General features: G+C 35.5%; 2 protein-coding genes across 5 annotated transcripts; one reads left to right on the top strand and one right to left on the bottom strand.

Moving 5' to 3' along the window:
• Nucleotides 1-1,132: 1,132 nt before the first annotated feature.
• MKRN2OS (MKRN2 opposite strand) lies at nt 1,133-6,764 on the top strand. The gene is made up of 4 exons (XM_081935355.1): nt 1,133-1,515; nt 1,819-1,868; nt 4,074-4,236; nt 5,758-6,764. Exons 1-4 carry the CDS (start codon nt 1,298-1,300, stop codon nt 5,990-5,992), a joined length of 666 nt encoding a protein of 221 aa, XP_081791481.1. The 5' UTR covers nt 1,133-1,297; the 3' UTR covers nt 5,993-6,764.
• On the bottom strand, nt 6,524-20,432 carry TSEN2 (tRNA splicing endonuclease subunit 2). 4 transcript variants are annotated; one of them, XM_081935350.1, is made up of 12 exons: nt 20,293-20,432; nt 18,287-18,505; nt 18,083-18,164; nt 17,038-17,074; nt 14,031-14,511; nt 13,518-13,595; nt 12,771-12,821; nt 12,155-12,293; nt 10,492-10,528; nt 9,547-9,658; nt 8,268-8,357; nt 6,524-6,943 (listed from the first exon to the last, which is right to left on the bottom strand). In XM_081935350.1, exons 2-12 carry the CDS (start codon nt 18,473-18,475, stop codon nt 6,884-6,886), a joined length of 1,356 nt encoding a protein of 451 aa, XP_081791476.1. In that variant the 5' UTR covers nt 18,476-18,505; nt 20,293-20,432; the 3' UTR covers nt 6,524-6,883. The 4 variants fall into 4 exon arrangements, with proteins under 4 accessions (XP_081791476.1, XP_081791477.1, XP_081791479.1 ...); XM_081935351.1 differs by having other exon boundaries at nt 20,276-20,427; XM_081935353.1 differs by lacking the exon at nt 20,293-20,432 and adding an exon at nt 20,074-20,246.
• Nucleotides 20,433-25,550: the final 5,118 nt, after the last annotated feature.

The following is a 25,550-nucleotide window of genomic DNA, read 5'->3' as shown; positions in this document are numbered from 1 at the left end:
AATTTAAAGTTCATCTAATCCAAACTCTTCATACTGTGTTCTCCTTTTGAAGTTATTTTGTAAAATGTATAGATTAAAAGGCAGAGCATAGAGATCAGGAAAGTGTTACAGCAGTCTCATGACGGTAAAGGTAAGGACAGACATAGTTTATATTGCATAAAACAGTATAATATAAAGCACATAAGCAGTTAAAAATGAACCTTGTGATCTTGTAAGGATAGCAACTAGTTATGTCAAGCAATCATTGGAAAATCAGCATTTCCTCCAAATAGGTTGCAAATATTCTTGATCTTATGTCATTTGTAAGCATTTATAATAAATATATTTGTTTATTATTTTGTGAAAACATAACCTGTGCAGTACTCGGATAGTAGATTACTGCAGTCATAACAGTACTACCTAGGTAGAACCGGGGATATAACTTTTGGGAACTTTTGCGGTATTGGGTCCTTGTACTCTCTGATATCTGGCAGTTTATGAGAAGTATGCAGCTGTTTCAGATCTGGAAATCTTAACTTTTATTTGATCTTTCATATCTATGTTTTATTAGACAACTGTGTTTTTTTCTTGCATTTATTTGTACATCAGAATAAATTTGAATTATTGAAATTAATAGAATATTAATTTAAAAAGGTGCCATCCCCTGGCTTTAATAACTCTATGATAAACCAGCATTAAATTTAGGATGCTGATCTTTTCCTGCCAAGGACAAAAACTACTATTTCCCAATCTGGTTTCTTCCTGGTAATTTGGTACTGCAGTTCCTGAAATCTCAGCCAGTAGAACTAACAAGAATAGTAGAGTTGTATTTGGAAAGTTTTGGTTGATGACCAAATAAACTAGAAAACAGTTTACATTTTTGCCTGCGGTGCAAAAGTCAGAAGATCTTTGTCAGGAAGAGATGTGGTAATTCTAAATGTGTTTAGTCCTTATTTTAATCATGGGAGATAGATCTACAAAGAGGTATCTGTTTACCATTAATTAACAGGTTATTCTATAAACTAATAACAGACAAATGTGATGCTTTCCATTTATCAAATCTAAGTCAGCACACAAGTACCAGATACAATTAGTACAAAAAGTGAACACTATCTCTTTAAAAGAATGTCCAGGAAAAGCTGTCCCTCCCATATCTTGTATCTCATTTGCTAATCCAGTCCACAGTAGAGGAAGAATTGGTACTGGGATCTGTCATTCTCAACCGATCTCTTCCTTCTTTCAATGTCCACTTCTACTGGCTTTTGTTTATTAAATACAAGTTGGAAAGCAGGTTCATTTACCCAAGGAAGGACTGATCATGCAACCTTTGGACTCAGAGCGAGCCTTAATTAAAGTCACCCACTGTGACAAAGACATTTTTGGCTGCTTAGTTCCCGAGAGCTGTCCATTGTGTGGGCAAAGGTTGATTTATGGAAGTTTGGAAGAAGCACCTGTCAGTATTCCAAGCCCATTTGTTAATGGACACCGAGAAAAATGTGCTTTTTTACTGAAACCCACTATAGGGACATTTCTAAGGTATGGGTCTTCCTTGTTATTCTATGGTTAGAAACAAGGCACATAGAAGCTGCCTTCTATCATTACTGGAATGTAAGGCAAGCACCAATTTAGAAAAGGATTTTTACACATTTGATTACAGGCGATCTTTTTACTCAGTGGTTTTTAGAAGTAATTACTCTTGCTAAGCAAATAACTTTTGTATCTCTAATTGTATTTGAATAGCATTATGTCCAGCCTATTTTTCAAAAACTATTCAAATAAGTAAAAGAAAAAAATATCTGCTGTCTTTTTCCAAAGTGAAACATTAAAATGTCTTTTCAGAGATTATGATGGAGATTCTGACCTTCATGTTGGAATAACTAATACCAATGGTAAGAAAAACATATAATTAATCTTCTAGTATGAAGTCTTCTTGCATTGTAAATATATACTGTACAGGACAAACAATTTGTATTTTCTATCCTATAAAGTAGTTTGGTTACATGCAGTGCTAAGAGAAATATGAAATGGCCATTATGAAGCAGTGTCACCTAGTGTGGGGCCTAGGAAATGTGCCTTTTCTGTCATAGCTTCTGACTTTTGGAACACTCAGAGATTTGAGGGCTCCAACCCTCCTGGCCTTCTAGAAAGCCATAAAGATCTGGGTCATCGTGTCATCCCCCCCCCTTGCAACCAGGATGTTTAGTGAAGTACAGCATATATCTGTTTCTTATGCAGGTACGTGTAATAGTTTATGATTGTGTATTGTGGAGAAAATCTAGGTGGTTGCCGAGTTGCCACCAACTTCATGACACATAATTATTGTGCTTTTTTCTTCTGTTTGCTGACCAAAATTCTATTGGTTAGATGGATGGGCATATGAATTTGTTAATAAATAAATATATGCCCTAGCTACAACTAGGAAGAGTGTTTTCAGAATTATAACAGAATGAGAAAAACAGTTTCCTCACTAATAAACCAAGTTTATCTGCAACTTCTGTTTCCTCCTAACTCTTGATATCATTCTGTTCCTTTGGAAGCAGCTTTACAACTCAAAACTCCTTCCCTTCAGTTCAAACACAAGTCTGTGTTGACCAGGAAGTCTCCAGACAAGTACAGTTTTGCTGGTTTATCCCTCAGGCCTTTTCCAGTTAGAAGGGCCCATGTACTCACCGCTTCTCGGCAAATAATTTAATAAGGTTTTAAAGGCAGTTTGATTCTAGGAATGGCATGGTTTGTGGATATGCAAACTGGATTGCCAGTAGTCTCAGAATCAGCTGTATATGCCCAGCCCTCTTTTCAAAAGTGTCCAGTAATCTACTCCACTGAGAAGTGGGGAGGCAACATATCTTGGGGCTGAATATATACTTAGAGAGAACTAGGAAACCCTTGATAGGATCCCCCTTCTATGCCTTGTACTGAGTAAATTAATGAGCCTTTGGAGAAGACAGAGATCATTTTGGAAGCACTATATTTTTGAAATTATTAATTTCAAATGTTTGCTAATTCTCTAATTTGTGCAGAAGTTCAGTTCTGAGTGCATGTGAGGGCCAGGATGCTCTTGGTCAAGGAACAGTTGGATGCTTGTACTGACGATGTGTATTAAGGTGGTTCTCTACTTCTCCATTCTTCAGGCCACTGGCTTCTTTGTATACATAGGATGTAGAAGCATTGGCTGCTTCTTGAGTATTAATCCTACTCTTTCGGCGTTCTTTCTTTGATAGCATTGGTATTTCTTCTTTAGCAAATATTCCTGGGTTCTTCTGTTTCTCAGTTTTCAAACTATTTTGCTTTCATTCTATCATCTTTTTTTCTTTACATAGAATAGAATAGAATGGAATAGAATTCTTTATTGGCCAAGTATGATTAGACACACAAGGAATTTTTCCCCAGTGTGTAAGCTCTCAATGTACATACCAGATTGGTGATAAGCAACAAAGTTATAGTCAAGTTATACCTCAAGTCTAAATCAACAGTTCCACTTAAAGGTTCTCACTGAACATAGGGCTTGTGTACAAATAGACTGCCTACTCACTAAAATTTCACCTATCTTTTTATTTGCTGGGATTTATGTTGAATAATGACTAAATCTTTCATAGTTGTCTTGCATATTTGACATCAACATACAGAATAAGAGTGAATGTTGTGCACATAAGGGTGCAGCCTGTAAAAGGGCAGTTTTGCAGGACAAGCTGAAAAGATTTAATTATATCATTCAGAATGGGAACATAGATAAAAGATGGCAAACTCTGAAAACTTATTTATGTTTGCAAAGTAAATTTAGTATTCAAATATTCTATTTCTATTGGAATAATATTTCTATTGTTCAAAATGATATGTTTTAATGTTCTTGAGAAACCAAATTCTTAGACAATAAAGATAACAATTGGATGGTCAGAAAACCACTCTTGGTAAATATTCTTTGTTCCACTATTCCACATTATTCTTATAACCAGGATTTTCAAATACCTTCTGTACATGTCTATAAGGAAATGAAAATATCACAAGAGATAGTTACTAATAATCAGGCTTTCCATATTAGCATTGCATACATAGCCGTTACGCCCTTCTGATCACATCTGTTGTTGTATTTGTAGGTTTGGTGTATAATTACAATGAAACTGGTATTACCATTGCTGAATACGGCTGGGAACAATGTGTGAGCATTCCACTAGTGCAGCCTGATATGTATGGCCTCCTTAACCAATGGGATACCTATCTAGGACAATTTTCAGCAACAGATATTTGGCTTCCACACAGGTACAGAATTTAAAATAGTATTGGTGACTCCCTCTAAGATAGCAAAACTAACGTTAAATTTTTGGACTTTGCTTAGACTGTGAGTTATAGATGAGTCTCATGCAATCATTTGGAGAGAATAAACCTCTTCAGAACCTTTGTCTTCATTAGCCTATTCTAAGAAATAAAGGTAGTCCTCAGTTAGTGACTGCATTGTTTAGCAACTATTTGAACTTACAATGGTACAAAAAAAATGCTCATTTATATGGTGGCAGTATCCCATGGTGACATGATTGCCATGGGCAATCTTCTCAGCTGGCTTCCAACAAGCAGTCAGTGGGGAAGTCAGCAGTGAATGTAAGTTGCAACTTACATTGACATTGTGCCTAATGATGTGGGTTGTACTTAATGACTGCATCATTTAGTGATGGAGTTCCCAGTCCCAATTGCAGTAATTAAATAAGGACTATCTGTGTTTAATTTACTTAACAAGAGTTTTAAATGAATAAATTGCATTTGAACCAGCTGTGATAAAGTTTAGAAGAACTATTGATTCTACAACAGAAAGCAGTTCTAGTGTTCCATAATATTTCTATATGTTAGATGAATGAGCTTCACTTATCATTAGGTGAAATAAGATAACAATCTCAGGTGGCACTGGCAAGTACTAGATGTTTGTTTTCTGAGATTTCTTCATTCTTCCAGAAGAAAGATTTGGGACAGGAAAAGAAAACTGGTTTCAGACACAAACTAGAAAGATCTTTTCAAAATACATTTTTAAAAAATTGGGATACAGGTAGTCCTCAACCTACAACCATTTGTTTAGTAACTATTTGAAGTTACAATGCCACTGAAAAAAGTGACTTATGACCGTTTTTCACATTTACAACCATTGCAGCATCCCATGGTCACATGATCAAAATTTGGGCACTTGGCAACCAGCATGTATTGATGATGGCTGCATTGTCCCTGGGTCATGTGATCACATTTTGCAACCTTCTGAAGTCAATAAAGAAGCTAGAGTCAACCATGTTACTAACTTAATAACGGCAGTGAGTTTTCATGATAAGTGCAGAACTTTCCTACTATCAATCTATTTTTTTTTTTGCCTTCCATGCAAGAAGCTACTAAACTCACATTTTCCAATAATGCTCAAATAATAAACAGGACTAGTAAATAATTTGTTGCAATATCCTTGTATGGCAATATTCTTTGCCACACTTTTTCTTATTTGTAAATCTATTCTATTTATAAAGCTGCCACTATTTATTTATATTCTGAGCATGATACAAATTTGCAACTAAAACCAGTGCCTGGCTTGTTCTTTTCTTCTCCCTTATTTAGAATGAATAACAGGGTATTTGGATGTCTGTTTTGGTTAAAGAGCAGGATAATTATGTTACATAAGTTAAGAGTTGTTTAAATTCTATTCCCATTGAGAAAACGTGTTATAAATAAACCAGAAGTTAATAAAATATACAGTAGTTATGCAGCTTTGTTTTTTGTTGCTTTGAGACTCATTTCTCTTTATCTATTTAACAGATATGAAGAATGTTTCCATAATTGTTATACATATGCACTAACATTCATTAATTGTGTGCTGAGTGCCCAAAAGCAACAGCAAATGAATAAAAATGAATTTACAGAGAAGTTTGTAATTCCGCGAACAAGAAAAGCTTCCAAATATATCACCATCTATAAGGAAATATGCAAGAATGGTTTTTATGTTGTTGACCATCCTGCTCAAAAAGGCAGTACTTCTACCATTGCCATTTGACTTTAGGCCGAAGCACTGACTGTAAGTAAAATTAAAATGTTCGTGTTAAGACATAAGGCGTGTTCCTATCTTGTTGTAAGGAAAGTGGGAAACATTACCATCATATTTAATTAGACAGAAATCCAAGAGAAATCAGAATTATTTCCTATTATCCATAAAACTGCAGAAACTGAATCACAATGTAATTTTTCTAATAAACACATTTTCTACCTGTCTAAATAATTATATTTAGCATTATTTTAATTTAAAGACATTGAAATGAAGTCTAAAAATCTACAAATAGAAATAAAATCCATGGATGGGATGAAGAAACAAGAAACACTTCCTTTTTGTTGGAAGTGGAAGACAATTTTTAATAATTCTTTCTCTACTCCAGATGGCACTGGAGCAAAGACAATGACATTTTATTTAGCAATGACAATGACATTTTCCTTTCTGTGGGTGTATTCATGAATAGAAGTTAACCAACAAAATTAAATTCGGCATCCATAGAATCATAGACCTGGAAGGGACATATAACTATCAAACACATGAATAAAATGTACTTTTATTTGGCATAATGTAGCAAGAAATTTTGGTTGACAGAAGTAAAAAAAAACCTACTTTGTTTAATCAATTTCAGCCATCTCCAACGTACATGGTGTAACCAGAACAACATTTTGAGCCAAGACTATAGTAGAGGTTAATTAATTCTAGAAGTATTAAGCTAATAGACATAAAACATGCTGATGTTAATTGTCACTATCCATTTGAGCTTTCATAAAAAAAATCAAACTTGTAGTGCTCTATATTATATACATGTAATATACATGCTAAAAGGAGGAATAGTTAAAATTTATTTAGTTTGCTACATTTCTATTATTAATATTGCTCAACTTTTGGATTCCAATTTCACACCTCCTCTTGTTCACTACGTTCACAAGATGAAACCCAGCGACTTAGGATCAATTCCTTTAAAAAGAAAGACATTGGTTACTGAATAATATTGTTAGCTAATGCATATTTTCCTATGCCTTTCCTATCCTTTAAGAGATAGCTTAAGGAGAAATACTGCATTTGGGCTGCTTCTATCTAATGTAAGTATTTGGTCTACAAGCTATAGCAAGCCAGAAACATTATCATTGGCACAACTATGAGTGGTACTGAGACTATTAATGGAAATGGAAGAATGATTATTTCCTAAATATTGTTCCCCCTTAATCAATATATAATTGTTGCTTCATCCCTAAATAAGGCAACAGTTGATCAATGAAAATATAGATAAACCTTGTTATATTTTGGGGAGAGGGGGAAGGAGCATATATTTATGAATTTGATTATTTATGAAAATATCTTTGTCATCCTGAGTACCCGCATCACTATCAGACTTATTAGCAGACAGGCAGAATGGCAAATCACTAGAATTGCCCAATGTGCACATTCCCAATTAGGGTTTTGGCATTTGCTAATCCAGTATTTATGGCATTTTCACAGAAAGTAATTACCACTAATACTTTCCTGTATCAGTTGCAATAGCACTTCCAATATTGTTTGGCTGACCTTTAGATTTTTTTTAAAGATCAACCTATTTGATGAATGTTTTACATAGCTGATTTTTAGCACTGCACATATTATGAGATTTTTTTCTTAAGCCTTTTCTCTTTGAACATATTCTAGTATGGTGAATGCTTCATAGACTTCTTGTGATTTGATGGGGCTGCTTCATTTCAAGATAAAATATGCTCAAATTCCTTTAAAATTAAAGAACAGAGTATTTTGTATTCAAACCATTATTTTTCATAGTTTATTTTACTATACCAAAACATATTTTTAGCATTGTTCTTTCAAACATAATTGCAGGCAATTCTTATTAGTGATTAAAAAATGGGACTGGCAACTTGACTGTATAGTGAGGCCATTGCTAAGTGAAACTGTGGGCTTATCTTACTTAAGCTTTCCTTTGCTTTATAGACCTGGGAAGGTTGTAAATGTAAAGCTGCAAATTACTTTGCATCAGCGTCATAACTGCAAATGGTTGCTAAACAAAGCGGTCACTAAATGAGGTCTACCTGTAACTTATTCTTGGACGAATTAGTTTAATATACCTGAATTATGCATCACTCCTATTTCTTAGGGAGAAAAGATGTATTTCAATCTCTTCTAATATATATATTTAGTTTTAGAGAACTGACAGTGAATAAATGACACAGTATATTTATTTACTATAGCAGTAAATAAACAAACAATTCAATGTTCATTTCTGACAAAACATTACATTGGGAGGAAACATACATACCTGGACTTTCATTCTTTTGAGACATTCAGGTGAAAGCATTTCTTTTTCATTCATATCAGATGGCTTAATCAAATAGCAGAACATGAGTTCCTGGTGACAAATAAATTATGTTACCAAAATGTCAAGTAAATGGAAATACAACAGATGTTTTTCCCGAAAACGTCAAATTAAGGTTCATTCACTCTTTATAGCCGTAATGAGACAGACAGCATCTATTATTCTAATTAAAAACAAGGGTAAAAGGGCCCTTCTATAAGATAGTTTTATACAAAATCTTATCATTTTCTGAAGAGCATTGAGAGCTCTTTATTGCATTTAGGGAAGCTCCAAATCATTCTGGCAATTTTCAAGAGCTAATTTTCAGAGGAAACTGAAGTGAGAAAAATGTATATGTAAGAACAGGTAAGCTAGAAGGATGCATAGCACTTTAGATTCAAAGGCAAAATATACTTTGGAGTGTGCAGGGATGGAAACTTAGACTTGCCTGCAACTCCTGAAAGCAGTTGTGTCTTTTCCTAGGTTTATGTAGCTGCCTGTTGCAGCCCAGTCCCAAGAAAATATGCATTTGGTGTAAGTTTTGGGCATGTATTTTATTTGTGCTTCTGAATCGTCTGAAGCACCATTTGGCTTTGAATCTAAGTGGTGCAGAGCCCTCAAAATTAGGTTACTTGGCCTTCAGAGATAACTTTCATCTCAAGCTACTATAATTCAGTTGCTTCCTTCTATCCATTTACTCTTTCTGAAATGTACAGGGAGAATTATCAACATTTATCCTAAATAGTGTATTAGAACAAACTAAATAAAAATTAAAAATATAGTTGAAAAGTGATCTGCAAAAGCACTGGGTAGTTAAGTATTCAAACAAACCTCAATTATTAGAGAAATAGAATCTGAACAACTCAAGCCCCCTACAAACTAGAAAGCTGAAATACTGTATAGCAGCATTATGAAAGTTTAGCTTTTTAAAGCAGTTTTTTTTCAAAAATGGAATCTAAAATCTGTTTCATATATCTTTTCTCTATCACAGCAGTGTCAGTCGACTAGACCACATTTGTGATTGCTTTACAATTCACACACTGAAACATATATGAAAGATAATTTTCCACTGTTAACCAGAAACATACTGTACATACAAACACACATATACTTACTCTCATTTATTGCAAAATTGTTTTATTACACTCTTTGTATAATTTCACCTACTGCACTTAAAGTTATACATCAATTTTCCTTCATAGCACTTTTGGTGTAATTTAAAATGATTCTTCTTATTGGCTACCTTGGAAACATTTGCTGTAGTTCTGTTCAATCCAGACAAAGATTTCCAACTGAATGGTCTGTGCAATGGTCCATCAAAATCATCATTAATTAATTCAGCAATTACAGAGTAGCTGGAAAATAACCCCCAACATTTTTAGGATGAAAAGTTAAAACATGTATTCCAAAATCACAACCCAAATAACTTAAAATACTGATGGTTCCTTCAGCATAAGTGAAAGAATCAATTCAGCAAACAATAGGATATTAGTTCTCTTTTCATATTCTTTTAGCAATAGCAATGGCACTTATATACCGCTTTATAGTGCTTTACAGCCCTCTCCAAGCAGTTTTACAGAGTCAGCATATTGCCCCCAACAATCTTCATCAAAGGCATGAAAATTCATCCCCTCCCCCGGCCACCAAAGGCATTTCCCCGCTTTCCAAATCATCTCTGGACAGCAGTGAGGGTCCCCCAGAACAAATATTTGTGAGGAGAGGTACTCATCACCACCCACTTTCATGTTTTAATTACTTTAATTAGAAGGAGCAATACTGGTTTGCCTTCATCAAAGCAACATTTAAAGATAAGGCAGCTTTTAATAAAATACATACTGATAATGCAATAGAAGTATGACAAAATCAACATACTGTTCTTTATGTTTGAAATTCCAATCATTCAAGTATTTGAGACCCTTATTTGAATCTCAGGGCATCTCCAGAGTTATTCTGTGGGTAACAGAACATTCCAGTGTAGGATTGGTTATCTGAATGTTCTTACTGAAGATGGCCGCCCATGGGATCTGCTAATTTGAGGTTACTCTTAGCTTCAGCTTTGGAAAAACACTATTTGGAATTATGCCAAAGCAAATTAGAAACAAGCATATAATCATACTTTCAAGTAGCATAAAAATTAAGCATAGCATATAGTAAAAATGAAAATTATATTCAAACCTTAATGCTATACCTGGCATGGTAAAAAGGAGGGCCTTTTCGATATAGCACTACAACAGGAATAAAATGAACATTCATTTGTTACAAAAGTCATATTTTTGTTTTTAGTTATAACAAGGTAAGATTGTGGTAACCCACTACAAAACTTTGAGAATCTAAACCACTTTACAGTAAGATGAGCTTGTATTCTAATATTATAGCATGAATGTACTCTAAATAAGTTACAATGATACCACATATTTATTGAAAGTAAACTGATTTTTTACTAACTTCCATCTAATAAAACTCTCATGTCTGTAACAAAGGTGCTTTTTCAAGAGGCAACTGGATTTTCTGTTTTTTCTTTGAAGATGTTTAGCTTCTCATCCAAGAAGCTTCTCCAAGAACAAGCTTCTTGGAGCTCATCCATGAAGCTTCTCCTTGGATGAGAAGCAAAATGTCTTCAAAGAAAAAATGAAGTCCAGTTGCCTCTTGAAAAAGCACCTTTGGAACAATCATGACCTGGATTCTCCATAGACACTCTCATGTCTGTAACGGGGCAAAATGGTGCATCATAGGGCAAAACCTTTTGAGCCAAGATACCTCAAATAGGCTAACTTACAGAATGCATCCAAAACTGGGTCCCATGACTCCCATGGAATTGAAATTTAACAAATTTCATAAAAACAATTATAACAATTTTCATAAAGCATTTTATGACATTATACAGAATGTCACAAAATATTTCCTGTGGTCAGTTCTTAATGTCAGACTGTACTATACGGTTCAACTGGGCTTTGTTTGAGGCAGATGAATATCTGAATATCCCTGGATTTTTAAGAACCTTTCAAATAAATTAGAAGCCCTGCCATTGTTGAAGGCGTTGAGGAAACTGGAACCTTATAAGGAAACAATTAGCTAAGGGATCAGAGACTGTTTAGCAGAGTTTTACTGATGTGCAGAAAAAATTTTTAATACATCAACTTAATACATAAATACAATCATATACAGGTAGTACTCAAGTTACGACCACAATTGAGCCCAAATGACTGTTGTTAAGTGAGACATTTGTTAAGTGAATTTTGCCCCATTTCATGACCTTTCTTGCCACAGTTGTTAAGTGAATCGTTGCAGTTGTTAAGCTAGTAACACAGTTCTAAAGTGAATCTGGCTTCCACATTGAGAAGCTTGCAAAAAACGATCCCATGACTTTGGGACACAGCAACAGTCTTAAATATGAACCAGTTACGAAGCATCTGAATTTTGATCACCTGATCATGGGAATGCTGCAAATGTCGTAACTGTGAAAAATGGTCATGTCATGTGCTGTGGTAACTTTAAACGGTCACTAAGTGAACTGTTGTAAGTTGAGGACTACATACCATAGAACAATAAGCCCAGCATTATTCTTTGCCATTTTTTCTCCAAACAGCACAAATCCCTAAAATGGGATGTTCAGACTAAACCCAAGCTTACAGGGAAGAGTACTGCTGCCTTCACATAATATGTTCCAAAAATATGACAAGCAGATGAAACTATACTTAAGATAATATGCCAATATTCCTAGCAGCAGAACATCCACCCCACTAAAGAATGACTGAAGGTAAAGAAAGAGGAGCATTCACATTACAGAGCAGGTGGATCCAGTCTTGTACAGTTACTTCGTTAGGTGCTAATAAGGAAAGAACACTACTTACACAAATCAGTTCCATATTTCAGGCCAACTTTAGGAACCCATCCTTTACTGCGGAAGTAATGATAAGCCATGTACGTAGCCTTAAAATTGGTTTGTGCTTTACTAAAAAGGTCCCATAACTTCAAGATAGATAAAGGTGCCTTAAAAACACAACCAAGATTATTGTGAATGAATATATTCTAAAAATGTCCTAGACAGTGCTTTGCAAAATTATAAAAACAAACAAAATAGAACCCAAATGTGAAATATGTTATAAAAAACAGACAATAGTAGCTTGGTAGGGCTATTAATATTTCACAATGATAAAAGTTCAACAATAATTTCTGAAAAAAGGTCCTGCATAATTTCTTTTTAAAAAAGTACTGCCTCATACTTGTATAGAAGTTGAACAGTCAGTTTTAAACAAAAATATTATTTCAGGTATGTAGTCAAACATTATTTACATACATTAATTAATAAAAATATTTACAAGAATAAATAAGTAGCATTCTTTTTAAAGTTGGTATAAAGTGCCTTAGAAAGAGAGTGCTTTATTATTTGCTAATAAGTACTCCAATCAACAGATCTCTCACTCAAGAATTACTACTGACAACATTACCTCATTGCAATTAACTTACCTCATTGCAATAAATATTTAAACACCCGAGAGCATAGACCAGGAAAAAAGCCTAAAAATGACATCAAATAAAAATTAGTTTAATGTTTAAAGTACTAGAATACTGGGAAAGCTTTCTTACATAGATAGTTAAAAAGGAAATCATATTTAAAGATACAAAATTAATGTACAATATTGACAATTTTATAAGAAAATGGGATTTGGTTAGATTAATTTACATCTGAATAAGCAAGTATAGGATTACAGAAAACTATATCTACACAGCAATTATAATACCAGAGACATTTTCCTAAGCAAGTTAAACTGGGAAAAGCCCGATATTTTCCCCTTTACTTATGTACTACCACAAAATGGAAGCAGTCCAGAGAGGAATAAACTTCCATTGTGTACATTAGTGCTAAGCAACAGAAATCCATTGCTGAAGGAGGAAATCAAGGGAAAATCTCAGGGAACATTCTGTAAAAAAAGTAAGAGATGGTAAGACTTGGTGAGTCAATTTTTGCTATCATGCAACATTTGGGGGCAAATGGATCAGTAATTCCAGTTAGTTGCTGCTTAATCAAACTTCTTACAATAGGTTTGCTAGACAATGTCACTTTGCTGTTCCAATTATGCAAGCATCCATTAAACTCCCAGTCTTATACGTTTGCCTGGAAGTTTTCAGTTTAGACTTTTGAAAAAGATACTTCTTTATAAAGCTTTTTCCTAATATATACAGATGCAAACTAAGAGAGAACATAAAACTTACCTCTTCTAGACTGAGTTGCAAATATTCAAAAATCAAAAAAGGATTTCTTCGGCATACTAAGTTTGCTTTTTTAATTAACTACAAGAAATAATGAAAGTTATAAAGAATAAATCAAAACAACTCTGTAATTTACATAGCATCAGCTAAAGGTCAGCCATCATAATGAATTATTTTTCCTTGTGTCATAAGACATCCTCTTGATATTTTTGGCTTTTCATTCCTAAATCCACCAGCTTTTGTTCTAACATTATAACAGTTCTGCAGGCAAAGACATGATTTTCTGGATGTCCCTATTCAGGCTCATTGGTGTTGCAACATGCATTAGAATAGGACAGAGGAAATGCAACCAGACTCCTTAAGTAAAATGGCAAATGATTTCTTTGCTGATATCCATCAACTGATTAGTTTCAGGAACTCTTAATAAAAAGGGATAAAGATATCTATAAAGCAAAATACCCAATTTAATAAGTTTTAAATTGACTTTACCATTACCCACAATCAAGTTATGCTTACATGCAATTCCTCACTTGTTTCCTCTTTCATACACAAATCTGATTCTTTTTCTTCTATTAATACGAGCTCGTGCTCATATTCATTATTACTGAAACAATGAGATTCTGGTTCAACATAATTGTCTTCTCTGCAGCTATCATACATATTGAGAACACATTGTTGTGGTGAAGGAGTTTTAGCTAAAATGTTAGAGTCTGTTATATCTGATTCACTACAGTCATGTTTAGCTAATGAATCACAACGTGAATTATCTTTGAAAGACCTGTTATTGTCATTAATTTCAGATGAAGCCATTAAAAGCGTTCGTTCTTTATTAGTTTCCATTTTAAATGTTCCTTCATCTTGAAATCCATTATTTTGTCCAGTTTCTATTCTCAGATTAATTTGTTTAGTGTAATTTTGTATGATGTTGTTAATTGTGAAGTCATCCATTCCTTGTTCTGACAGACGGTTTTTAGCCCATTCAACATAATGCTGGTATCTGGAATAGAAGAAAACAGAAAGGATGGGCTCATAAATAAACTTATGAACAATATAAAAAGTATCCGTAAAACAAATGATCACTTCTCGAGTTTTACTGAAGACCTTGGTATATTAGGAGTCCCTCTTTTGAGGGAACATGGGTGGTTTATAAATATGAAAAATAAATAATATTTAGTTTATTTAATCATATATTCTATATCTCTGGCTGCTCATAAACATTTTTATGGTTATTCTTCTATTGCACAGCATACAAAGATTACAGGCATGATTATCTTTCTGGGTTACTTAGTGAGAAGTAACCCAGATTTCCCTAAGTGAGAAACCCCCCAACCTCTGAGATTCTCAGTGGTGCGTACGAAGAATAAAGTATTATTTGCTAAAGCATTTATCTCTTGATCAAGACAAGTTGTGGCATTAATTGAGGCAAATACATTAAAAATTCACTACTGTTAACGTGTGTTATTGAATGATGAAACCAGTAATTTCTCTCTCTTATTCATATCTTTTATGATTGTTGTGTTATTTATTTTATTTGCCAGTTACTCTTGCAAGCTGAGCATCCGGAGGAACAGCAACATGTAGATAAAATAAAACATAATACAACAATGTCAGATCAGAAATGTAGAGCTGAATCTGAATTCCAGCTTGAGTTCTAGGGTCTTAATTAAATTTAGAAAACATTTTTTTAGGAATATTTGAGAATTATTTTCTTTTAAAAATGCAATGGACTAAAGGAAATATTTAATTTCACCATTTATTTGTATTAATTGTTCAGAAGGTAATTTCTTTAATAATTATTATATTGTTATTCACTGTATCAGAAAACTTTGAAATATATAATACTGGCTTCTTCTTGACTGGGATATGAAGTATGCTTCAGAAAGAATTACTGATGCCAGTAATGTTTGATGATGGCAGTCAGAGTAAACTCCAACACTTCCATTTTTAAATGCTTCTTTGAGTTGTTTGCTCAGCCCTTTAGGATTCAAGATTGCTCTGATGCCTGTATTCATCTTTTGAAAATAAAAAGATGGAATAAACCAAACCAAAGCATGACTGCTATTTCTAAGATTCTGCTAACTCATGCTTAAATATATGACTTTTCAGCATATTTCTTGAACAACAGCAATGGCAGATGTGACTTTCATAATAGAACATAAACCTATTTCTGAACAAACAAGCAAATTCCGATGAATAATTTTCTTCAGCAGTATTCCTCACCTAAGGATCTAGAGTAAATGGTGACCTGATTAAGAATTCTAAAACATAGAGTTCTCCTTTAACTTTCTGGATTGCTTTGACATCACAATATTTTTTAAAATTCTTCTTAAATTTCAGTAAGGAGGTATATGGTAATTTCAAGAAAAGAACATCTTTTGTATGCGTTTATAATTATCTGAGGACCTCTAACTGTACAAGCAACTTGTTTTTGGTATCAGAGGTCAGAGTGAAAGGATCCAGCAGTTTTAAATATGTTCTTTGCCACAAGCAAGGCTTTTTTCTTCATCCCAAATATAACAAAGAAGGATTACTCTAAAGTTCAGGCTCTTATAAAGAGGGAAGTCGTTATTATTGCTTAAGAATGTGAATATGTGTCCCATTCTCAGACAAATGTTTTTATCTCTATATTAAAAGTCAGTGAGGAATGAAACATAGACAATTTTTTAAAGATCATCCTTTGTGAGAATAAAATGTATGGACACACATTCTCTACTGAATTATAAAATTTGAGTCTGAAAAGTTGAAACTAGTTCAAACTCCACTGCTGTCCAAGTATGGCCAGAAACTGTCCTCCATTCAAAAAGGCAAGTTTAAATGTGCAACCAGCTTAACTGCTCCAGAAGAAAGTGTTAATTCCAAGAAGGAAAATAACCGATAATTCTGGAAAGACAGGGTTTACTGAAATTATAATTGAAAACAAGCCATAATCACTCTAATTTCTTCACTAACCAATATTTAAACAAGTCAAGGTTCTTCATATAAAGCCCTTGTACAAAAAGTGTAATTCACCTAGACATTTTTTTGTTTTCTTTGATATGAGAACAAGAAAACGGGACCACACTTGATATACTTTCCTGTTAATTCTGAAGCAACATTCAGTATATTATATATTGCAACAGATGACTGCTAGTTTAATATTCGAAAGTATATTCATGTTACCCAGTTTGGTAATGAAATGCTTGTAAGAAAACTACCAAGCCGAGAGCACCAAGATCCCACAGTTCAACCCTGAACCATAAATATTATCTTCTATTGGTAATACTCAAAAGGCATTTCAAATTAGAACTTAAATCATTGCTTGATAATTCTTAGTTCAAAAAAACCTGCCCATATTTAGATTTCTCCAGTATAATCACTTAATAATTGGAACAATGACGGTCCAAGATTTAATTGGGGAATCAAAGAAAGAGTACTTTGTTTCTTTAAAGTATCTTAATGAAACAACACTTGATTAAACTGTTATTTTTATAGTTACTAAGCATGCTGAAGCTCTAGGCTAGACAAAGCGAAAAGAAAAACTTACTTTTTTGATGAGATTATTGGCATATTTAATTTAGCATCTGCAATAGAAAGTATAGTTACTATTTTATATACATATTAAAGCATTAATAATTGTTTAGATACAATTTCAGAAAGACATTCATAATAATATATTTACCATATAATATTCAAAATGCTTTATTATGAAAATGACTTTGAATGTTGGGAAAGGGACTATATAAATATATGGGGTTAATAAATTTAGAAATATGCTAATCTTGAAATACATTTGAAAACTGTAGCTGTCTTCCAATCTGCACAATCAGAGAACGCAAAGCAGCACTGTTGCAATATTGTGTAACCAAATGCCCTTTTAATTTATCTGGGAAGGTTCTGAGCTGGTTACTTATGAGGAAATAGACAGAGGTCCTCATGGATGCCAGTTTTGCTATTTTGGTGTTAGACTGGTGCCCCTCTTGGTTGCTTCAGGTCCTCTGGGAGGTGACATACAGTTGGATCCGAGCAGTTATTAGTGACTCACTGGAGGATGGGGCAGGGCTAACCTCCCTTGAAGAAGGCACTGTAAGCCTTTTTCTCAAGAGGCCTTCCTTGGACTCAACTGAGTTGGATAATTTTTGTCCATTCTCCAATCTTTCCTTTTTAGGGAAGATTTGAGGGTGAAACGCCAGATTATTTGTACAATTACTTCTCCCACAGTACCTATCTACTTTTTCAACTATGTCTGATAGATGCTACCAACCAATGGGATCAAGAAAGTGCACCTTCTCTCCACAGCCCCTGCTTTGTGAAGCACCTTTTCTCCTGAGATATGGCAGGGCTTCACTCTCCTAATCTTTTGAAAGGCTTTGAACAACTGGCTCTTCCTGTAGAATAGGGTGAAGCTAGAGCTCAATTCAGTTGAATGTGGCTGTGTAGAGGCGTATTGCTTTTAGGGTGCCAGGTTGGAGGTGGGGAGACAGAAGATTGGTTGTTGCTGTTCTGTGATCCTGTCCAGGATTCTGGTATGTAAGATAGGGTTATTTAAGTCTAACACACACACACACACACACACACACGCGCCAGTTTACCTTTCCATTTAGCAGTCAACATAGGATCTGAAATATTATATTCTGGTCGACTTCTTGAAAGAATACCTTTTCCAAAAAATCCCTAGAAAACAAGCAAAGCTAGGATATCACTCATTTAACAAACCATGTTTGTTCCGACAGAAATGCAGGATCAGTATCCAAGACTGATTAATGAATTATACAGATAAAATGAGCAAAAAATACCTTGCTATATAATTGTTCTATATCTTCAGGATTCTTCACAATTACATTGTTATTTATCAATTCAGCCCGGCACATTTTATAAACTCTTCCATGACTGCCTTCTACGGAAGGAGAAATAGGGAATGGGGAATCATAGGATTCATATACTTTTCTTTTCCTTCTGGGAGGGTGAAAAACTGCTTCTGCCATTTGGTATTATCTTTCTCTCAATGGAAGAACCTAAGAGTAAAGAGCATAAATAAATATTTAGTAATATTCTAAATTATTAACTGTTTGTTGTCCAAAGCTATATATAGGTAGTCCTCACTTGGCAAATCCCCTGTTAAGGACCATTTACAGTTAGGGCAGCACTGAAAAAATAACTTATGATAAGTCCTTGCAGTTATAACTGTTGTAGCATTTCTGTAATAATAATTGAGAACCAGGCATTTTACAATCAGGTGTTGATAACTATTGTATCCTATGGACACCATTTCTGTGCTTCACAACCTGCTTCCAACAAGCAAAGTGAATGGAGAAGCTGTCAGTAAAATTGCAAACTGCAGTCATGTGACGTGCTTAATGATTACAGGTGAGTTGCTTAAATGATTACAGGTGAGTTGGTAGAACTGAGGTCATACCTCCATCATAGTAATGTGATACCTCATTAAATAACCATGTGGATTAGTGATACCAGTCCCAATTGCAGTTGTTAAACAAAGACTACCCATTTTCTTAACAGCTTGCAAAGTGTTGTGTAGGTCCAAGGCTTAAAATAGTGGAGATGCCAGAGACTGAATATGGACTTTTATGCATGATAATAGTATGGCTCTTTACTGAGGTATAGGCTCTTCCCAAATACAAAATGAAGTATTTTGAATCAAATATAGCTTCAGGGGGATGTCATAGAGCCATCGACACTGGAACCTTTGGCAGTAATATGACTATTTTCTTTTAAATACATCCTGACTTTTCCCTCTAGTCTCCAGTTTAGCCACTTGCCATGTTCTCCCCATCCAATTATTTAACAGGCTGCATCATGCTTAGCATTCCTGGAGGTTGGTGGGGAATGTCTAGTGTCTTCTAGATGCTGCCATCTGCTCTGGCACTTTTTATAACCTTTTACTCAATACCAAAATGGGAAAGGGGAAAAAAAGGACACTTGCACAAGTTCTTCTTTTATACAGACCATAAGCCAACTGAGGAGAAAGTAATAACACATCCACCCCCGACAGACATGTATTCCCTCCCCCCTTATCTTATTCAGAACAGTTAAGAAATAACTTTTATGGTTATTTCAAACAGTGTTTATCAATGGGTTTCTGCAGATATGTCCTAGTCTTAGTACCATAAGTAAGAAACGCCATATAAATTTCTCTGAAAAAATGGAAGTAACAAGAGCTTGTTTCCCTTAGGAAAAACAACAACAGCTGCATGTTTACTTCTAGGTCTGACATTCAAGACTTTATATGCCTTCTGAGGAGGAAAAGCTGGCATGCAGTATATGAACTTGTTACACAGATACCCAATTGTTCTCGCATTACTAATGATGCTAAAAACTAAAAGAATGCCTTTTCCTTAATTAGGTTGCTATGAGGATTTTAAAAAAATACACCTACATCTGCGCGCGAAGAGTTATATCTCCCTGATTTGGCCTCTATATTCTTCACTTTAAAAAGCTCCATTTTCAGAGCTCGCGAGCTAGAGTCTAAGAGGGGAACTGAGCTTTGGGAGTAAAACGTAACGCGGCCAAGGGCAGCCTAGCCCTAACTTCTCGCCGCTTCCTTGCCGAGCACTGAAGCTAATACCCAGGTTGGGCCTCACTCAATGCGTGGATAGGAGGCCACACAGAAATCCCAGGGCGGCAGTCTCGAATGGGGAGTCGGAAAGCAACCCAATGGAAGACAGCGACCGAACCATTGCCCGCGCGCCCGCCCAGATAACAGCAAGGCAAACCCCTGTGACGTCGGCACAGGAAGACCCCGACCAGAAAGAGACCACCCGGCTTACTTAAACTCCCCACGTACTGTTAGAGCCGAAGGGTTTTATTTTGACGACTGTTCTCATTTACGGTCCAGCGTGGTCGTTGTGGCAACAGAAAAGCGCAGCAGAAGGCCGTTTCAGAAGATGGCGTGGATTTACGGCTCGGTTGCTGAGGCAACGGAGAGGAGGCGGGGGCGGGGAGGGAGAAAGCGCGTGATTACGAAGGGACGTCATTGCTCCGTCATCGCGGTTCGGGCGGTCACGTGCCTTTCATGCGACTGCTGGGGGTGCCTTTTCCGGGGGAGGGGGAGGAGGAGGAGGGGGGGCTATAACGAACTGAGCCTAGTTGAGCTTAATGGTATTTACGCGCGTGTCTTCGTTGCAATGGTGTGTCGGGAGATTATTTCTGCATATCTCTGTGCACATCCAGTTATTTCTTTCTCTGCAACAATTACAGTTTTCCAGCCAACTTTTTCCAAAACTGAGGATTTGCAATGTGAATGTAAAAGAATTTTAAAATGTCAGAAAAAAATAGTAATGTACAGGTGGTCCTCGACTTACAACAGTTCATTTAGTGACCAAAGTTACAACGGCATTGAAAATAGTGACTTATGACCATTTTCACACAACCATTGCAGCATCCCCATGATCATGTGATAAAAAAATTGGATATTTGGCAACTGGTTTGTATTTATGATGGTTGCAGTGTTCTGGGGTCACATGATCCCCGTTTGTGACCTGACAAGCAAGGTTAATGGGAAAACCAGATTCACTTAACAACCATGGTAGTAACTTAACAACTGCAATGGTTCTCTTAACAACTGGTAAGAAAGGTCGGAAAATGAGATAAAACTCACTTAACAAATTTTCACTTAACAACATAAATTTTGGCCTCAATTATGGTCATAAATCGAGGACTGCCTGTATAATAAATTCAGTGACTTTTTTGGATTCTGAGGTGCGTATCACACACAAGCACACACGCATTGTGTCTTCGGGTCAGTGCTGAATCCTGTTGGCTGGTCCCTGCTTTTTTCTTAGCAAAGTTTTTGACAGTGGTTTACTTTTGCCTTCTTGCTAGTCACTAACTGAAGATCACCTAGCTGGCTTTGTACCTAAACCAGGACAAGAACCCAAGCTCTTCCTATTTCTAGCCTGGTGCCTTTCATTACTGCACCAAATTGCTCTCCAATCAAATATCTAAAATACAATGAATATAGTGAAACACTATAAACAATATAATTGAAATTAATATAATGAATATGTGACTACTTGGAATTTAATAATTCTTAAATTTATTTGCCACCTACCTGGCCATGGGGCTATTTTAGGTGGTTTATAACAACCACAACAAAAAGGAAGTTTAAATGAAGTGAAGATAAAATAATAGGACAATAAAATGAACAAGGAAAAAGAAAGCAAAGCAAATACACCAATATGAGTAGTAAAATGGGTGAGGGGGAAACAGAGGGGAGATGGAGTCTGTTGTCAATCTAGCACTTACAATGAAATGTTCTTTAATTACTTCAGAAAAGTGGATGTTGAAAGCAATATTGACTGGCCTTAGTTTTTGCCCTGTTTAATTTACGTTGGCAGTGTCAGAACAGGCAGAAGCAAGTGTGTTATAGTCAGAAAAGTTCATGGAATGGCTGACAGCATTTTATAAGCTGGGCAACCGTTCTGCCCCCATACTGCCCTTTCAAACCATTCCATTAATAATGGGATTATTTATCACCCACTATCTTTAACATAGTAAGCATGGCTATCTACTGTTTTGCGGGATCACTAATCTGTGAAATTGATAATGGCTTCAAGGATTGAAACTGGCTTCAAAATTTGTGCTTTAAATTTTGTTTTTTGGAGGGAAAGGCTCAGAAAATAATACCCCACAGTAATTTTAGTCCCAATAAGTATAGCTAGAGAAATTGTAATACATGGAGACTTCTTTAAAAGTTTGAAATGCTTATTTTCTGCCAGAAATAGGTATGTGTCAATATATTTAGTTGGGGTTAATAGCAGTTTACTTTATTTCACAATGATAACCAAATTGCTCACGTTTGCAGCTTATTTAAAGAAAGGTCAGTAACCTGGTGCATAACACATGCATTTGATTAAATCATTTGGAAATAACTTGAAGTAGTATTATCTGTAATTGCTTTATATTGAGTTTTGGGGTTGATACAGGAAGATGCATGTTTATTGCATTAACCTGGAAATGTAGTATGCTTGTATATCAAAATAAGATCTTCCCATCAGAGATTAAAAGAACACTTTTTCATTGAGAGGGGAAATGGCAAGATGAAGAGAGCTTTACTGAAGGTGGAGCTAATGACCATGACAGATGAAGAGACAGTGAGTAAACTGACTCTTCGTGATTCCTCTCTGGACAAGGAGACCACTTGGGATTGCCCAAGTGCTCCAGACAATTACTCCTCATGAAGACTGCAAGCCAGTGATCTCCAATGGGTGTAGAGCAAGGGTGTCAATCTCCCATTGTCACATGGCGCCACATGACATATCAGGACTTTCCCCCCCTTTCGCTAAACCGGGTGTGGGAGCCACGCACGTAATGCATCCGGCCCATGGGCCGAGATTTTGACAGCTCTGGTTTAGAGCTCTGGGAGATGAGGAATGCCACTGTATCCCAAGCCACTGTCAGTGCCTTTAAAGATACAGGGTTCACATATTTTTCTAATCACTTTTGTAAATTGCTTGTTAAGGCTTTCTATAACATAATCGTGTAACAACATTTGAAATATCAGAAGCCATTATAAAAATAGGGAAAGAGTCAAAGCCTGATGGATTACCAAGTTTATACTATAAGTGTTTCAAAGACCAACTTTTTCAACCACTTAAAAGCATGATGAATTACAGGGATCTGCTCTGCCAGAATCTTGGAAAGGGGCTAAAAGAAGGATGAGATTCAGTTTCAACTAAGAATTATAGATTGATTGAATAACGACTATGAAATATTTACATTGATATTTTCTGATGAAAAATTTACAGGATTTTATTCATGATGATCAATGTGACTATTAAGAGAGAATGTCAGAATTGTATGGGATATAGTAGAATAGCTACAACGACACAATGAGAAACAGGTGGCACCGAGTTTTCTAGATGCTGAGAAATCTTTCAGTAATTTGATCATTTATGTTCCAAATTTTGGAAGGTATGGATTTTGGAGAGAATTGTATTTAAGGGATTAAATCTATGCATACAGAAAAATATTATTGTAATAGCAATTTAATTAACTCATGTAAGATACAGAAGGGGACAAGATATCCTTGTGGCTTTTTATTTTTGTTCTTGAGGTGTTGAACAAGAGACATTAGAATAAGAAAATAATGAGATTGAAAATTTAAAAGTGGTTTACAAATTCATAGCTTTTGCTGATGATTTAATTTAGTTTATGTTTATGAGAATCTCAAAATGGGATTGAGCATTTAATAAAGAAATTGAAGGTCTTTGATGCATTAGTTGATCTTAAAAAAACAAAAAGCAATTATGTTGGTTAAAAATATGATTATACAAGATCAAACCAGTCTTAAACATGGCTTTAAAATTGAGAAGAAAGTAAATATCTGGGGATCAAATTAACTAATATAAATTGTCTGATATGGGGAAATAATTATATTAAGGTATGGAACAGTATTAAAAAGACTTATTGAAGTGGGATAAATTACAATTGTAATTGTTGAATAGAATTTCAGCAATTTAGATTAATTTTATGTAGGAGGCTCTTATTTCAGACAATATTGATATTGACCACTGATGTAATACAATACAATACAATAGTAGAGTTGGAAGGGACCTTGGAGGTCTTCTAGTCCAACCCCCTGCCTAGGCAGGAAACCCTATACCCTTTCAGACAGATGGCTATCCAACATCTTCTTAAAGACTTCCAGTGTTGGGGCATTCACAACTTCTGGAGGCAAGCTGTTCCACTGATTAATTGTTCTAACTGTCAGGAAGTTTCTCCTCAGTTCTAAGTTGCTTCTCTCCTTGATTAGTTTCCACCCATTGCTTCTTGTTCTACCCCAGGTGCCCTGGAGAATAGTTTGACTCCCTCTTCTTTGTGGCAACCCCTGAGATATTGGAACACTGCTATCATGTCTCCCCTAGTCCTTCTTTTTCTTAAGCTAGACATACCTAGTTCCCGCAACCGTTCTTCATATGTTTTAGCCTCCAGACCCCTAATCATCTTTGTTGCTCTTCTCTGCACTCTTTCTAGAGTCTCCACATCTTTTTTACATCGTGGCGACCAGAACTGAATGCAGTATTCCAAGCATGGCCTTACCAAGGCATTATAAAGTGGTATTAACACTTCACGTGATCTTGATTCTATCCCTCTGTTGATGCAGCCTAGAACTGTGTTGGCTTTTTTGGCAGCTGCTGCACACTGCTGGCTCATATTTAAATGGTTGTCCACTAGGACTCCAAGATCCCTTTCACAGTTACTACTACTGAGCAAGGTATCACCTATACTGTACCTGTGCATTCCATTTTTGTTGCCTAAATGTAGAACCTTACTCTTTTCACCATTGAATTTCATTTTGTTAGATAGTGCCCAATGTTCAAGTTTGTCAAGATCCTTCTGTATCTTAAGCCTATCTTCTGGAGTGTTGGCTATTCCTGCCAGCTTGGTGTCATCTGCAAATTTGATGAGTTTCCCATTTATTCCCTCATCCAAATCATTGATGAAGATGTTGAAGAGTACTGGGCCTAAAACAGAGCCTTGGGGTACTCCACTGCATGCTTCCCTCCATGTAGATGCAGTTCCTTTGAGGACTACACGTTGAGTGCGGTTGGTCAGCCAGTTACGAATCCATCTGGTGGTGATGCTGTCTAACCCACATTCTTCTACTTTATCTAGTAGTAGGTTATGGTCTACCTTATCAAAAGCCTTACTGAAGTCCAAGTAAACTATATCAACGGCATTCCTCTGGTCCACTAATTTTGTCACATTGTCAAAGAATGCAATAAGATTAGTCTGGCATGATCTGTTTTTGACAAACCCATGTTGTTTTTTGGCTATTACTTTGTTCACAAATTCGTTGCTTGATTATTTTTTCCAGAATCTTTCCTGGTATTGAGGTCAGGCTGATAGGTCTGTAGTTTCCTGGATCTATTTTTTTCCCTTTTTTGAAGATGGGAACCACATCAGCTCTTTTCCAGTCCTCTGGTAGTTCCCCGGTGTTCCAGGATCTCTGAAAGATATAATTCAGTGGTTCTGAGATCTCGTCTGCTAGTTCCTTCAGAACCCTGGGGTGTAATCCATCCGGTCCTGGTGATTTGAACT

The sequence above is a fragment of the Natrix helvetica genome, assembly GCF_964273705.1.
Source record: "Natrix helvetica genome assembly, chromosome: 1".
Lineage (NCBI taxonomy): Eukaryota > Metazoa > Chordata > Lepidosauria > Squamata > Natricidae > Natrix > Natrix helvetica.
The sequence above is the reverse complement of the archived record's forward strand: the minus strand, read 5'-3'. Positions and strand labels throughout refer to the sequence as shown.